The 16,351-nt window shown below is 55.7% G+C and overlaps 1 protein-coding gene across 1 annotated transcript; it reads left to right on the top strand.

The window, feature by feature from the left end:
- The first annotated feature begins 14,984 nt into the window (after positions 1 to 14,984).
- Positions 14,985 to 15,920, top strand: LOC141955767 (olfactory receptor 14A16-like). Its single transcript, XM_074895332.1, has one exon. The coding sequence runs from the start codon at positions 14,985 to 14,987 to the stop codon at positions 15,918 to 15,920; it is 936 nt and encodes a 311-aa protein (XP_074751433.1).
- Positions 15,921 to 16,351: the final 431 nt, after the last annotated feature.

Below are 16,351 nucleotides of genomic sequence, written 5' to 3'. Positions count from 1 at the left end.
TGGGGTGTGTGATCAGTTCATCACCTGCTGCACAGGTTCTGGGGATCTCACAGCCCTTGTCAGAGCACAGACAGTGACAGTTTTGTGTTTGAAGACAGTGAGGACAGAGAGTCATCAGTAAGTGCTGGGACAGCCTGGGGTCAGAGTGAGGTGGGGCAGCAGGGGTGGGGTGAAAATCTGCAGAGAAACAGGCCGAGGCAGAGGAAAGTGTGGGACAGCCTGTGTTGGGGATGGGCCCTTGGCTGAGGCTGGCACCCCCCAACAGAACTGAAATCCTTGTCCTCTCGACTATGGCTGCTGTCGCTTCCCCTGAGGACCCTGAGAGGACACCAGTTCCTACAGGCACAGCACTTTGCTGCCTCCTCCCCACCCTCCACAGAGCCTGGGGGGATCCGACCGCTGTCCTGCCTCGGCATCACCCCCTGCCTCTCCCTGCCCCAGGAAGAGCCCTGAGCATCCCAGGAGGGAAAGGATCCCCGTTCCCAGGGGATGGGCTCAGGGCTGGACCCTCCTGGGGATGAAACCCATCAAGGCCTTTCAGGGCCCCTCAACATTGGATTGGCAGCCTGTGAGCAGAGCCTCTGCCTTCCTGCTTCCCCAGCCCCAGGGACAGGAACCTTGTCTCCTCATTCCCTGCCCGGCCTCTCCAGTGATGGCCCTCGCTGGGCATCACTGACACCCTCACAGCCTTGGAGCTTTGCTGCTGACTTGCCCTTCTCTAGAGGCCACTCCAACCCCTCTGCTGCACCTGCAGTTCAGGAACTGGGCACCAGAGGGCTCATGAACACGCAAATCCCCCTGACAAGCCAAGTCTCTGGCAGAACTTCATTCCTCCCTTCTGACGGGGTGAGTGTGAGAGGTTTCAGCCGTGCAGGCAAAGGGAAAAGCTTTCAGTCCTAAATGTCAGTAAGGAACAATTTCTTCTCTTTCCACTGGTCCTTATTTATCTGCTCACCCATGCAGTGACATCAGCAAACTCCACTGGATATTGGTCCTGAGCATCTGCTGATAGAGGCTGAACATGGAGGGAAGCCAAGACCCTCCATGTCAGACACTCTGGGGGCAATCTTTGTCCCTGCCTCCAACCCCACATTTCTCTCATCAGCCCCCTGGCACTTCCAGCACCTCTGTTCAAAGCTGAGCTTTCTCCATGACAGTCTGAAGCTGCATCTTTCAGACCTTTCCCACCAACTCCCACCTGCTGTACTTGGTACTTGCACACAGCTGCACGCAGACACAGAAGGATGTTTAATTGCCAGAAAGCTAAATCAGCAGAAGGCATGGTTCAATCAAAAATAAAATACACTCCTCTGCTGCATATTAAGTCCATTTTACCACTTCTGAAGGCCACTTTCCACAGTGGAGATGGGCTTAAGTCAAAGGAAGAGACATTTATTGTCAAGCAGAGACCCCAAGAACCCCCACAGCCCCCCCTGCCCCAGACTCTGTCCATAGTCACTCCCAGAGTCACAGCCTGAAGTCACGAGCTCCCTCGAGCTTCCCATCTGCATCCCATCCCTTCCCATTGCCATCGGCAAACCCACCAGTTAAACAGGACTGGACTCAGGACTGGCCCCTGGGGGTCACCACTGGTGCCCTGCTCCCACGGGCACTTTGTGCTCTTGGCCACGGCCTTCTGGATCCGGCCATTCACCCTGTTTCCAGCCCCCCTCCCTCACGCCTATCGGGCTGTGACGGGATGCAGCGTGACAAGAATTGTTACTGCGGAGGTGAAACCCCTTCCCTGCTCTCCCCTCACCCACCAGCCGAGGCATCTTCTTGCTGTGGTGGGTTACCCGTGGCTGATCACCCAACTGCCACCCAGCTGCTCGCTCACGGCCTCTCCCACCCCAGCGGGATGGGGGAGAAAATAGGAAGAATGGGGGTGAGAAAGCTGCTGGGTGGGGACAAGGACAGGGAGATCAGTTCCCAGTTCCCATTGCAGGCAAGACTTGACTTGGGGGAATGTGACTCCATTTACTGTCAGTTAAAACAGAGATTTAATTATGAACTGAGGTGATGAGTGGGTTCAGTGTTGGGCCCCTCACCCCAAAAAGGCCATTGAATGACTCGAGCGTGGCCAGAGAAGGGCAACGGAGCTGGGGCAGGGTTGAAATGCTGGGGTTTCAACCCCAAGCCCCAAATTAAGGTTGACATAGGGGTGATTCCCACAGCCCTTCCCAAAGGGGGGGTAAGTTTGCCTTTAGGATTCCCTCCAGGGTGGGGCCGGCCTGGCAGACAGAGCCATGGGGTAAATGAGCCCCAGGGGTCCTGCATTAATTAAACAAAGGTCAGGTGTCCCCCTTAGGGATAAAAGCTGGGACCCTTTGCAGGCAGGGGCAGTGTCTTTCTCTGCGGGTGCAATGTGCCGAGTTCCCTGTTGGGGAAGGCCCTCTTTCCTCCCTGGGACTGGGCTCCAGTCAGGTCTGGCTTTTGTACATGTGGGCTCTGTAGAGATTCAGCGTGTGGTGAGATGGGGAGTCTAAACAACCTTAGATTGATGGTGCAAGACTGGGGAATTTTCACCAAGACAAAAGGAGGCGTAAGGGGCTGTGTGCAAAGACATACCAGGTGCTGATAACGTTGCTAGGCGACTATCTCCTAGACCAAAGAGAAGCCTCCTCTGGTGCTTGAAGTTGTGGGTATCAGCAGGAGATTACCCCAAACACCAGCACAAACTGGCCTGGCGGTTTGTCCAGGGCCCAGGGAAACAACTGAGGCTGCGCAGAGCGACAGGGTGAAAAGTTCATCAGTGAGGAAGAAGAGGTGCTTCATCTATACGACCCCTGCCGGGAACTTGAAGAGCTCATCGCGCAGGCGCAAGGGGAGGAGACCTGATTACCATGAGAAGCGAGGGGAGGCGGGGGTAGGCTATGTATATGTACAGGCGTTCTATGAATATGCACTATTCTGTAACGTATCAGCAGGACGGGAGCTGCAAACGATGCGCGTGCTTGTGGTGGAGCGATCCCCCGGGCGCCCGGCGCTGAATAAACATACCCACTTTATAATTCCACGGTTGTAGAGTCTTATCTCCGCAAGACAGGAGGAGGTGGAGAGTGCTGAGGGGAGGTCTGCAAAGATGGGGTTCGGGGTCTCAACACATGGCCTGTGTGCAGAGGCGGAGGGACGTGGGCATCTTGGGGCCAATGGCAGGGAGGTTCCGGGCAGTAAAGGATGAGCCTGAGAGTGCTTGAAGGGTGTTCAGAGGTGATGGAGCATTTCTGTGTGGTGGGAAACAGCATGAGAAAGACATAAGTGACCCAAGGGAAGCTGGAGAGGTTCAGAACGGGCATGAAGTTACAGAAGTGTCACCCCAAGGGCAGTGTTGTGCAGCACCCAGACACCGAGAGGGATTCTGGGCCAGCCCATAGCTTTGTGTTTCAAGGAAGAGCCAGGGAGGATGGAGAGATATTCAGTGCTGGTGCGGCCTCGCCCTGAGTCCTGTGTGCGGTGCTGGGCCCCCAACTGGAGAAGGATGGGAAGGTCCTGGAATGCGCCCAGAGGAGGGTGACAGAGCTGGTGACAGGGCTGGAGGGAATGTCACCTGGGGCCGAGCTGAGGTGTCGGGGTTTGTCTGGTCTTGAGAAGAGGAGGCTGAGGGGTGACCCCATTGCTCTCTGCAGCTTCCTGAGGAGGGGACATGGAGTGGGAGGTGCTGCTCTCTTCTCCCCGGGATCAGTGACAGGAGGTGTAGGAACGGCTCAAAGCTGTGGCAGGGGAGGTTTAGACTGGACATGGGGAAGGATTTGTTTTAGCGAGATGGAGGAGAAAACCTGGCAGAGGCTTCCTAGAGAGGGGGTCGGTGTCCCAGGCCGGTCAGTGTTTGAGGGGCATTTGGACAATGCCCTTAACAACAGCTTTAACTTGGTCAGCCCTCACCTGGTCAGGTGGGCGAGTCGATGAGCACTGTAGGTCCCTTCCAGCTGCAACAGTCTCCTCGATTCGTTCCTCTCCCGTATCAGGAAGGGCAGGGACACGCTGAGGTGAGCGCGAGGTGGGGAAGCAAGGACGATGCTGAGAGCCTGCAGGGAAAGAGCTGCGGGTGTGGGACACTGAGCACAGCCTGTGGGAAAGGCGGTTGGAGGCTCTGGCATGGCGGAGAGCCCCCAGCAGGGCCAAGGACCTTTCCCCTTTGCCTGTGGTTGCTGCCTCTGCAGCTGAGGCCCCCCCGGACACACCTCAGCCTCAAGGCACCGGGAGCTTCTCCTGACATCAGACTTCTCCAGCCCCGCTGCAGCTGGAGGTTACAGCTCCTCTGCACCAGCTCCCGCTGGCTTCCCTCAGAGCCCCGCATCTCCTGCCCTAAAGTCACAGGGAAGGGCTGTAGCTACATCCCAGCCTGGTCCTGAAATATTTGTGTCTTTCAAAATCATAATTAAATCAAAAAATATGTTCACGAAATACCTCCAAGACTTGTACATCAAAACAAAGCAAAGCTAAACTAAAAGAAAATTAATGCAGAAAATTTGATAGCAAGCTTAAAAATTGTTTTAAAAAAATATTTGCTTTACGTCTTTTCTCATCTTTATTTCATTATTTATTGATAATTTCTAAGCATTCTATCATACTCAGGCCTGCAGCACAGAGACAGATATTTCCATGCCTTGCAGAGGTCCCAGCACACTAAAGCCCTCCCCACCCAGCAGCACCCTTGCCACTCCTCACCCCTTGCCCCAAGAGAGTCCCCACTGAGGCGGCAGCTCTCTCCCCTGCTACGGGGAAGCTGGGTGAGCACCTGCAGCGAAACCCCCTGGGTTGGGGTGGCCAGATTTGCACTTGTCTCAACACATCTGTGTGACGGTGTCTGCTCAAAGGGGTCTCTGCATCATCCAGGAACACTCCCTTTTTAGTCCCTTCGGGGTGAATGAAGAGGGAGTGCTTTTTAGGTGAAGAAAGGGAGGAGACTGTTCTCCCCAACATCAGACACCTCCGGGCCGATGTCCGTGTCAAATCAAGTTGTCCGGGCTTCCCTTCTTAGCCAAAGGAGACAAAGGAGTTGTCTCCACTGAGGTGTCTGGAGATCCTTTTCCTGCTGGCCAGGGAATGCTCCAGAAGGGCTCCCATAGGTCCTGGGTCACCCTTCCAAGCACCCTGTGGGTACTTCAGCTCCCCCAGGGCATGTCAGAGAGCAACAGCTGATGGATGTGGGCAAAGGAACTACTGAGAATCACGGAATCATCGAGGTTGGGAAAGACATTGAAGATGGTCTAGACAACCATTAACCTCACGCTGACAGTTCCCCGCTGCACCATATACCTAAGAGTTATGTCAACGTGGCTCTGCAACCCCTCCAGGGATGGGGACTCCCCCCTGCCCTGGGCAGCCCATTCCAACGCCCAACAGCCCCTTCAGCAAAGAAATCCTTACTAATATCGTGTCTAACCCTTCCCTGGCGCAACTTGAGGCCATTTCCTCTTGTCCTGTCGCTTACTACCAGGTTAAAGAGGCTCAAACCCAGGTCTCTGCACCCTCCTTTCAGGTAGCTGTAGAGGGCCAGGAGGTCTCCCCTCAGCCTCCTCTTCTCCAGACTGAACCCCCCCAGTTCCCCCAGCCGCTCCCCAGCAGACCTGTGCTCCAGACCCTGCCCCAGCTCCGTTGCCCTTCTCTGGCCACGCTCGAGTCAGTCAATGGCCTTTTTGGGGTGAGGGGCTAAAAACTGAACCCAAGAATCAAGGGGCGGCCTCACCACTCAGTGAAACTCCCCTAGTTGGGCTCAGCCCATGGCTCCAGCCTGGCCAGGTCTCTCTGCAGAGCCTCTCCACCCTCAAGAGATCAACACCCCCACCCAACTGGGTGTCATCTGCAAACTGACTGAGGGGGCACTCGATCCCCTCGTCCAGAGCGTCAATAAAGTTGTTAAACTGGATCGAGTGGATCTGGACTGGCAGCATAAAGGTGAATTTCTGGCTCGCTGGGCCCTTGACTCCTCAGGCCAGCAGGGCTGAGATGGAACATCGAGACGGGCTCGTGACTGAGGGGTGGACACCATGAATGTGCTACGATCAAGCAATCAATCGGTTAAAGCCCCTTTGGTACAGAGGATGATGGTTAAAATAAAAATATGGGGAGGCCTGGCAGGTGGATTATATCCCACTCCCACAAACTCGGCACGACAAAGCCCCCGTAGTGCTCCCTGGGATTATGTTGGGGAAGACCGTCGGGGTTACTCCTCCATCGGGTAAAGTTAAACCCGTGCGTGGGCTTACTTTTGCCCAAGGCCCTGGGTGCACTTGGTGGGGGAGCCAGAAGGATGGAGAGGGCCGATGTGTGCCTCGATGGGAGCTGGTTTTAGGTGAGAACAGCCAAAGAACCGCAGTGTCACATACCCCTGGTATTGCCCACAGTGCCTTGCAGCATCCCCGGGCCACAGCCAAAGCCTCCTGCTCGCACCGCGTGAGCCGACTCCGCCTCATTCCTCAGATTCCGGACAGATGGAACCCGAAGTTACGGACTAAATGACCTCAGCAAACATTGTGGAAGGACGGAGCAGAGACCGAGGGAACGATACCTGATTGGAATTTGGAACGTGCAGGCTTCCGGAAACCCACATCACCCCCAAAAATCCCGTGTCTCCTGTCTGTAGTCGCTGCTAATTTATTAAACCACGACAACGTCCACCTTGACACTCCAGGCCACCATCATCCACTGTCAATCCCGACTCTCCATCAGACTTTGTCCCCGTGGGGCTCTTAAAGGGGCAGCGCATCCCTGCTGGTGACCCCATGGCTAAACGCCAGGGAGCCACCAAGTTGCTTTACCACTTGACTCCCCCGCCCCTTTCCCCCTTGTTTTTCTCAAGAGGGCAAAAACGGGAAAGAAAATAAGATAAACCAACCCTTGGGGGTAAAACAAAAGGAGTTTGCAACGAAGCAAAGCAAAAGTCGACACGTGGAAGAAAAAAAAAACAAACAAAAAACCGCCACAGAAAAGAGATTAATTCTCTACTTGCCACGGAGAGGCACTGTCGTGCCTTCTCAGGGAGCAGGGCTACCACACGCGGAGTGGTTGCCTTGGAGGACCAAGGGTGACCCCACCCCCTTCCTCCTTTCTCCCAGCTTTATACTGAGCAGACGTCACATTGTATGGAATATCCCTTTGGTCAGTTGGGGTCAGCAACAAAGGCCAATGATGGCCAACAAAGGCAAACAAAGGCAAAGGATGGCAAAAAAAACCCCAACAATGTCCAATAAAGTCCAAAGATGTCCAATAACGACCAATGATGGGCAACAAAGTCCAGCAATGGCTAATGATTGCCAACATAGGCCAACAAAGGCCAGGAATGGCCAACAAAAACCACCGATTGCCAACAAAGTCCAACGATGGCCAACAAAGGCCAAAAAGGCCAGCAATGGCCAACAGTGGCCAATAAAGATCAAGAAAGGCCAACAATGGCCAAAAAAGGCCAACAAAGGCCAGCAATGTCCAAGGATGGCCAACAAAGGCCAAAAATTGCCAACACAGGCCAAAAAAGACCAATCATGGCCAACAATGTCCAACAATGGCCAACAATGGCCAATAAAGTCCAGCGGTGGCCAATAACGTCCAATGATGGCCAACAAAAGTCAGAAATGGCTAATGATTGCCAACAAAGTCCAACAAATGCCAGGAATGGCCAACAAATGCCAGGAATGGCAAACAAAGGCCAACGATTGCCAACAAAGACCAATGATGTCCAACGAAGGCCAAGAAAGGCCAGCAATGGCCAACAATGGCCAAAAAAGTCAACAAAAGCCAAAAAAGACCAATGATGGCCAACAATGACCAACAATGACCAACAAAAGAAAACAAAGGCCAACAAAGGGCAACAAACGCCAACAAAAGCCAGCAATGGCCAATGATTGCCAACAAAGGACAACAAAAGCCAACAAAGGTCAACAAAGGCCAGAAAAACCCAATCATGGCCTACAATGCTCAACAAAGGCCAGCAATGGCCAATAATGGCCAACAAAGATCAACAAAAGCCAACAAAGTCCAGCAATGGCCAACAAAGGCCAACAAAGTCCGCGCTGGATCACGTGGCCCATTACTGGATCATGTTTTCTTACCGTCCCCAGGCACGGCCAAGGCCTTGTCCCCAGAGCTGCTCCCCAGCCAGGCAGCGCCCTTCTCCCGCCACAGCAGGGTGTCCGTCTGTCCCAGGTGCAAGACGTCACCTTTGTCCTTCTTCTGTCTCATGAGGTTCCTCACAGGACGGTCCCGTTGCCTGGCAGGGTTCATCTGAACGGCGCCCCCAGGGCTCAGGAACTGTCGTCTCTAGTGTCAGTGACAAGCACGGCCACAGCTGCCCCCTCTGGGTCATGGGTGCACCCAGAAGGGTCCCCGGTGCTGCCACAACGCCCCAGTATGTCCCAGTGACCTCCAGGTATTCCCTCCACCACAGCTCTCTCAGCCTCCAACGGGTGTTTTACCCATCTCGTTGCCACCCCAGCCCGGCTGTAACGGCCTAATTTAGGTACAAGAATATTGAGGGAGACCGTGTCCAATGGTCTTGTTGACTTGGAGTCAGGTGACCCCCACCGTTCTCCTCCCACCTACCAAGGCGGCCACTTCCCCATGAAGGCAATCAGGTTGGGGAGCCATGATGTCCCCTTGGGGGGTCTGTTTGGGCACTGTCTGTTCTTCTGGGTGCCCGGGAATGTCACCCGAGAGGGCTCATTGGAAGGGCCACTCCTCACCTCGTGCACCCAGTGGGTGCTGGGGGGCAATTCTGGCCTCTTTCAAATGTGGGTGCGACACTGGCTTGTCCTCACCCACCAGAGACCTCCCCCAACCCCGTGATCTTTAAAAGGGAATAGTAAAAAAAAATAAAATAAATTGCTCTTCCCCTGTAATTTCATTGCCACTTCTGGGCAACGCTGTATGAAATTAAGTTTTCATTTCTTTTCACCTGTCGCAATAGAACGAACCATTCCTGAAGTCACATTTTTCCAATGTGAACGAACTAAAAAAAAAAAAAAAAAAAAAAAAAAAGGGCTTTCCCCACAATTCTTTTGTATTCTTTCTCATCCTTCCGGTATGTTCCGATTCCTCTCAGCTCGCGAGCTGCTGCTTTGAACTTCAGGTGGTTAAAATCTTGCCTCTCTTTCAGCAGAATAATTGTCTCCTTGGACAACTCGTCCAGTATGTTTATCTCTGCATTTTTCTATCTACCAACCAAAAATATTTCTCATAACATTACCCCTTGTCGAAAGGCAACCTCATGGGGACAGCTTGTCCTTGACTTATGGGAGAGAATGAAACTTGATGATGTTTGACTTTTCCTTGCCTGCAAACAGCAGAACTCCTTCTGCGCCCGTCTCTCTCCAAGGACAGCAGGGGGGAGATTGTGCAAAGGAGCTGTAACCTCCCGCTGCAGAGATCAGAGGAGAAATCTGATGTAAGGAGAGATGCTGCGAGTCCCAGGCGGCTGAGGAGAGAAATGCTGGGACTGGGGGTGAGGACAAAGGTTGTCCGGACTGTGTTGGACCCCAAGGGACTGTCCAGGAGATCTCCCGAGGAGATGCTCTGCATCGATGTCAGTCAGAGAGTGCTGCTATCGCCTCTTCTCTAAAGTGTAAATTAAATAATGTGCTCTTTAAAATACAGATTGATTTGTATTAGGGGCACTTTGAAATCTTCCTCCTTAACTACACCAGGAAATGACTCCAATTAGCTGCACAAGTCCTGAAGACTTGAAGAAATCTAAAGGAAGAGAACGAGCTCGTTAGGGCTTTGTGTATTTTAATGAGCCCCGTGGTGTATTTGGCCCCATGTCCATGATGCTCAGGCCCTGAGAGGAGACTGAGCAAAGGACTCAACAAGTCCAAGTCAGCAGCAAAGCTCCCCGTGCCCTGAAGCCCTGATTGGCCCCACGGAGGGCCAGGACTGACAAAGCCTCTGCAGGGACTCGTTAGAGCAGAGAATTGGAGGCTGTGATTGCAGGCAGGCAAAGGCCCCGTGCAGGGCTGTCCTGCTGTGAAACCCTTGGGTTGGTGATGGAGCACAAAGGCCAAGGCCTGACCCTCAGGCCCTGGGAAGGAGATGCTGCCCCTCGTGTGTGGCTCAGGGCTCTTCCTGGGGGCAGGGGCTGTGAGGGGGAGCAATGCCAAGTGTAGGAAACTGCACAACCCCTCCCGCCTTCCCCAAGCAATGGCGAAGAAGAAATGAAGTGCAGAGCCTCCCAGTCAAGTTTCTCCTGTGAGGCCTCAGTGGCAGAGGCAACTGCCATAGCCCAGGGGAGAAAGACCTTGGTCCTGTTGGGCCTTTTCGCCGTGCCAGAGCCCTTGGCCATCTCGCCTGCCGGCTGTCCTACACTGGCCCCTGCCGGCACCTCTTTCCCTCCAGGCTGCAGACACCCATCTTGCTTTCCCACCCAGCTCCTACCTCAGCATTTCCACACCTTCACTGATGTCTCTCCACCCTCACCGGCTGTTCCTTGAGACAAAAAACCACGGCCTGATCCTGACTCCCTCGGTGGGATCTCTTGCACCACACTGCTACCATCTGAGTGAGATTGCTTCTCCTTCAAATGCAGTCTGAACCTTCCAAGATGCACTTTGTTGAGATTTCCTTCTCTTCCGACTACCGAGAAATGCTCCATCACTCGGAAACCCCCCTTCAAGCAGCTGCAGGCTGTTTGTACAGTGCCCTGAGGCTGCACCTCACCAGGCTCAAGCAGCCCAGGTTTCTCAGCCTCTCCACCAAGTCCCCACACCCCGTCCTGGCAGCTCTGCTCTGGAGCCTCTCCAGTTCCTCCCCATTCCTTCAGCACAGGGAGCCCCACCCCAGACACCCCAGTCATGATGTGGCCACCACAGTGCTGATGGGAACTGCCTTGTCTGAGCTGGCCACATGCCCCTAACGCAGCCCCATGGGCAGCTGGCCTTCCTCACGGGGACACGCCCCTCTGCCTTGGATGGCATCCCGAGGGATGCCCAGGCCCTTCTCCTCGGGGTCACTCCTCCGCCGGTCAGGTCCCAGCGTGCCCCCAGCTCTGGGGTTGTTCTGTCCCCAAATGCAGGACTGGCCACTTGCCCTCGTAAAGCTTCAGGAGGTTTCTACTGACTGAAGCCCAGAGAGTTTCAGGGTCCCCCAGCAATGCAGCTGGCTCCAGGGCCAGCTGGGAATGTGCAGGTAGAGGAGAGCATTCCCCCAGGTGCAGTCAGGGATCACTGTCCACCTTCCCTTCAACCCAGGCTGGCTAGCAGAGGTCCATGGACTTCCAAGTCCCCGCGGAGTACCAGGGCCTAAACCTGTGTCCTTCCTCCAGCTGTCCAGAGGAGACTTCATCCTCCTGCTGTCCTTCATCAGGAGGTTGGCTGATCCTGAGCAGAAGACCCCTGTGCCCTGAAGAGTCCGTGATGCTCAGCACAGCAAACCTGAGCAGAGCCAGGCCTGGGCTGTGCCGGGCTGTGCTCCATGTACAGCTGGGCCTTCAGGCCCTGTTGGGCTGAGTGTATCCCTTGGGCGTCAGTTCAACTTGATTGTAAGAGAGAAGAGTGCAGGAAGGTCCCACCTGCCCCTGGCCATCCCGCCATCGGCATGTCCTGACCTTTATACAAAAGCAGCAGCACACGCCCGTGGGAACATCCTCTGTTGGGGGCAGCAGGAGCAAGAAAACCCTTGTGAGAGCAGCACTGTAACTGGTAACACGGAAAGAGCTCACAGGGGCACAATGAGAGAACAGTTCCAGGGGTGGGATCTGCACAGCTCCCTGCACCGGGATCAAAACCATGTCCTTGTGCAAACCAGCACCCAAGCCTGCTGCTGGCCTGCCAGGGATTGCGGCAGGTGTGACCTCACAGCTGCCTTCACAGCCATGCACCTGCTGCTGGCCCACGAGATCCTGAGGCACAGCTGAGCTCATCCCAGCGCTCCACACCAGCCCCTCCTCGTGGCCCACGAGGGGATCAGATACAGGTCACCTCACGTTCCGCTTCCAAGGCCTTACGGCTGCTCTAGAACCCTGCAGGGCCTGTGCTGCCCCCAAGGGCCAGACAGACCAAGTCAGGGTTAGGATAGGGACTCAGGGGGACGGGGTCAGAGTGTGGGAACAAGGGCTTCCGAGGGTTAGGTGGTAAAACCCAGGCTGTTACTGGGGCACACTGGGATGCCCTGGAGTGTCATGGCCATGGGAGGGGAGGGTCTGAGGGCAGCAGAACTCATGGTGCCTGCCTTTTTCAGTTCCCCCTGTAGAGACACCACAAGACCTCCATGGTCAATGGGATGTCCCCAGTACCAACAAGGGATGGGAGAACCAAAGTGCCCTCCAGTTCCCCAGACTGGAGGCCCTCCAAGTCCCCCCCACTAATTACCACCACGCCATAACCTGCTCTCGCTTTGAGGAATGGCTCGGGAAGAAGAGCAAAGGGGTGCTCTGGACTGGATCTTGGTGGGCTGGGGGTGGGCACAGCTTTCCCCAGTCCCCACAGGCCCGTTGCTTCCCCCTGGTCTGAGCAGGAAAATCCCTTCTGCCCTGCCCAGCCCCATTCCTCCAAGTGTCCCCGGGGATACCTGTCCATGCAAGGGCCAGGGGTGGGGACGGAGACACGGAGAGAGTGAGGAATTCATGTCCTCCAAAGGGGAGGGGTGGAGGTGGGGGAGACCCAAAGACAGGGCACTGGGGGGAATTAGTGGACACCAGGGTACGGGGCTGGAGGGGTTGCCGGGACAGGACTGTGTCGAGTGCAAGTGAGGATGAAAGGAATTCAAGTGGAGGGACACGGAGACTGCAAGCAGAGTGGCTGTTGGGGACAGAAGGAAGAGGAGTGCAGAGGACAAACCCAATGGGATTGGAGAGTGTTTGGGAGTGGGGGATCAAGGCAGGGGATCCGGGGACACTCCTGCAGGGGACAGGATGGACAGTGAAGGAGTGAGGGGAGAGAGGGAAGGAAAGGCCTCGGGAGGGATTCAAGGGAGGGGATTTGGGGACCCCAGAGAGGACATGAAAGAGATGCCAGGGATGAGATGTCTGAAGGGAGCAAACCAATGGGATAGGGAGGGATAAGAGGGGTGGAGGTGGGGGCATCAGGACAAGAATTTTCCTTTGTAGTAAGATACAGCGTGAGAAAGGACTAATGTCACCAAGTGCAGCTGAGGAGGCCCAGGCTGGGCAGAGAGCAATGTCCCTGGAAGGGCAGTGCTGTGGTGGAACAGGTCACCCCGAGGGAGACTGGAGCAGCCCCAGGCTTTGTGTGTCAAGGAGCAGGCAGGGAGGACGCAGAGATCTCAGGAAAGGAAGGGAGATGCTCAGGGGAGAGCAGGGTGTGGTAGCTGGGTGGACGTCTCCAGCCGGCAGAGAAAGAGGTGCAGGTGTGGGACACGGTGGGACAGCCTGTGGTGGAGACGACAGAGGGGTGAGCAAAGTCTGAGCATCCCCCAGCAGAGCTGAGCTCTCTCTGCCCTTGGCTCTGGCTGGTGTCTCTGCCACTGGTGGCCATGAGGAAGCCCCTTCCCCTTCCAGCACTGGGTCTCATGGCCTCCCCTTGCCCAGCCGAGAGCCTGGCAGGGGTTGGACCATAGTCCTGCCCTTGGCATTGCCCATCCCCACATCACCCTGCCCCAGGAAGAGCCCTGAGGAACAGCATCTGACTTCCCAGGGGCTGGGGGTCAGGGCGTGGCCCTTTGCTCCATGTAACACACCCAGGTTTGCTCAGAATCTGTTCCACACTGACAGGGCCTTTGTTTCCCTGTCATCTCTGCCGGGAGTTTTCTGCTGTAACCAGCCCCGCAGGAGGTTTGTCAGTAACGGTCCTCACTGGGAGCCATTAACACTCCAAGAAACTTTGCAGTTGGCCTCTGGCTTTGACTTCCTGACTGGCACCTTCATCATCCAATCACTGTCTGAGGTCCATGGACTCAGACCAACCCTCCTCAAGGAGTCATTAAAATGCCTTGGGCTTGCATTCTGCTGTGATGCTGGGCCGGGCTGCTGGGCTGGAGGGAGCTGAGGGCAAGTGGTCAGCGCTGCAGAGAGCCAGCTCTGCCCAGGAGCAGCTCCTCTGCAAAGCGCAGCAGGGCTGAGGGCACTGCCTGCAGGCACCGAGGGCAGAGGAGCCGGGCACAGAGAGGGCAGAGGCAGACGGCACTGGCAGGGTGCTGAGAGCTCACTGCAGGAGAAATCTTCCCAGCAGGTAACATGGTAAGTGAAGTCTTGTTTTGCTGGGTGGGCAGGGGGAGGTGGCATTTTATTCCTCCTTTCTAGAGAAAGTGCTAAGGCAGCTGTTTCATTAGCACATCTTTAATTGTCTCCTGAGCCCCTGCAGAGGCAGAGCTGCCCCTGGGCAGGGCCCTGCTGCCAGGAGGGGTCTGCAGGGCAGAGCTGAGCACCCAGCGGGTGGGATGGGGGCTGTGAGCACTGACAGGGAGGAGACGTGGGGACAGAGAAGCAGCTCCTGGCTGGGACAGCTCCAGGCACCAGAGACATGGGCAGGGAGTCAGAGGGAGCTGCTGCTGGAAACACCTTGGGGGCAGGAATTCAGGCACCCCCTGCCATCCCCTGCAGTGCAGACACCCACTCCAGAGGAGCCCCCTGGTCTCCTCTCCCAGCCAGCAGAGCCCCACCCGCTGTCCCTGTGCTGCCTCCTCCCAGCAGCACTGGGGCATTTCCCCACATTTCCCCGTGGGCCTCTGCTCCCCGCGTTGGGATCACCGGACGTTCGGGGATGGGCGGGGGTTCAGCTGGGAGCAAGACCTGTGGGCACTGCCATGCAGATGTTTCCCTGGGAGTGAAATGTCCGAGTGCCCTCGCCATCTGCAGGCTCCGGGGGACACAAAGGAGCCAGTTCCCCCCTCAGGACACCCCATCTTTAGGGCACTGGACTCTTTCCCAGTGGGGTCCTGCTGGGCTGCAGCCTGTCCTCCAGAAGGGCACAGCTCTCCCCGGGCAGCTCTGTGTTCTCCAGCAGCCCCGTGAGGAACTGGATGGAGAGAAATGAGAAATCTGTCCCGACTGATTGATGCTTTTTCCTCTGTGAACAGGCCCTCGTGCCGTGAGGGAGCAAATGTCCAACGGCAGCTCCATCACCGAGTTCCTCCTCCTGGCATTCGCAGACAGACGGGAGCTGCAGCTCCTGCACTTCTGGCTCTTCCTGGGCATCTCCCTGGCTGCCCTCCTGGGCAACGGCCTCATCATCACCGCCATCGCCTGTGACCACCGCCTGCACACCCCCATGTACTTCTTCCTCCTCAACCTCTCCCTCCTCGACCTGGGCTCCATCTCCACCACTCTCCCCAAAGCCATGGCCAACTCCCTCTGGCACAACAGGCACATCTCCTACTTGGGGTGTGCTGCACAGCTCTTTTTCTTTCTGTTCTTGATCTCAGCAGAGTTTTCTCTCCTCACCATCATGTCCTACGACCGCTACGTTGCCATCTGCAAACCCCTGCACTACGGGACCCTCCTGGGCAGCAGAGCTTGTGTCCACATGGCAGCAGCTGCCTGGGGCACTGGGTGTCTGTATTCTCTCCTGCACACAGCCAACACATTTTCACTGCCTCTCTGCCAGGGCAACACCCTGGACCAGTTCTTCTGTGAAATCCCCCAGATCCTCAAGCTCTCCTGCTCACACTCCTACCTCAGGGAAGTTGGGCTTATCATGGTCAGTGCCTGTTTGGCTTTTGGGTGTTTTGTGTTCATTGTGGTGTCCTATGTGCAGATCTTCAGGGCCGTGCTGAGGATCCCCTCTGAGCAGGGACGGCACAAAGCCTTTTCCACGTGCCTCCCTCACCTGGCCGTGGTCTCCCTCTTTATCAGCACTGGCATGGTTGCCTACCTGAAGCCGCCCTCCCTCTCCTCCCCATCCCTGGACCTGGCGGTGTCATTTCTGTACTCGGTGGTGCCTCCAGCAGTGAACCCCCTCATCTACAGCATGAGGAACCAGGAGCTTAAACAGACACTGAAGAAGCTGATTCAATCAGCTGTTTCTCAGCACCATTAACCTGCCCGTGTCTCTTCAGAAGTGATTTCACATTCATTACGGCAACCTCCTGTGCTTTGGTCATCTTATCTGTGATAAACATGTTTGTCCATGTCTGCACCCACTCCACTTCCCCAGAGGCATGACCCAGCCTGTCTGACCCAGAGCTCTGTTCCCGTGTGTCTGGCACGATGGTACAGCTGGGCTCCCATGTGGCACCTCTCTAATAAATCTAAAACTGAAATATTCCCAATATCTGGAGGTTGGGCTCTTCTTGCAAAGCTGAGGTCAGGCTGAAGAAATTGCCCCCACCAGGCCATATTGCTGTGCTTGGTTCTCCATGGGAGGGGGGCATGCAGTGATGAGTTATGGAATGGGCCTGGGTTGAGCCTTCACCTGTGGGTGCCGAGACGCCCTGGAGATGGAGAATGATCCCAGGGATCTGCCTGGGG

The sequence above is a fragment of the Athene noctua genome, unplaced genomic scaffold (assembly GCF_965140245.1).
Source record: "Athene noctua unplaced genomic scaffold, bAthNoc1.hap1.1 HAP1_HAP1_scaffold_558, whole genome shotgun sequence".
Classification (NCBI taxonomy): Eukaryota; Metazoa; Chordata; class Aves; order Strigiformes; family Strigidae; genus Athene; species Athene noctua.
This window is presented reverse-complemented; position numbering and strand designations above follow the sequence as displayed.

Excerpts from the sequence above, each read along its gene's own strand:
- LOC141955767 (XM_074895332.1), top strand. The coding sequence starts at position 14,985 with ATGTCCAACGGCAGCTCCATCACCGAGTTCCTCCTCCTGGCATTCGCA.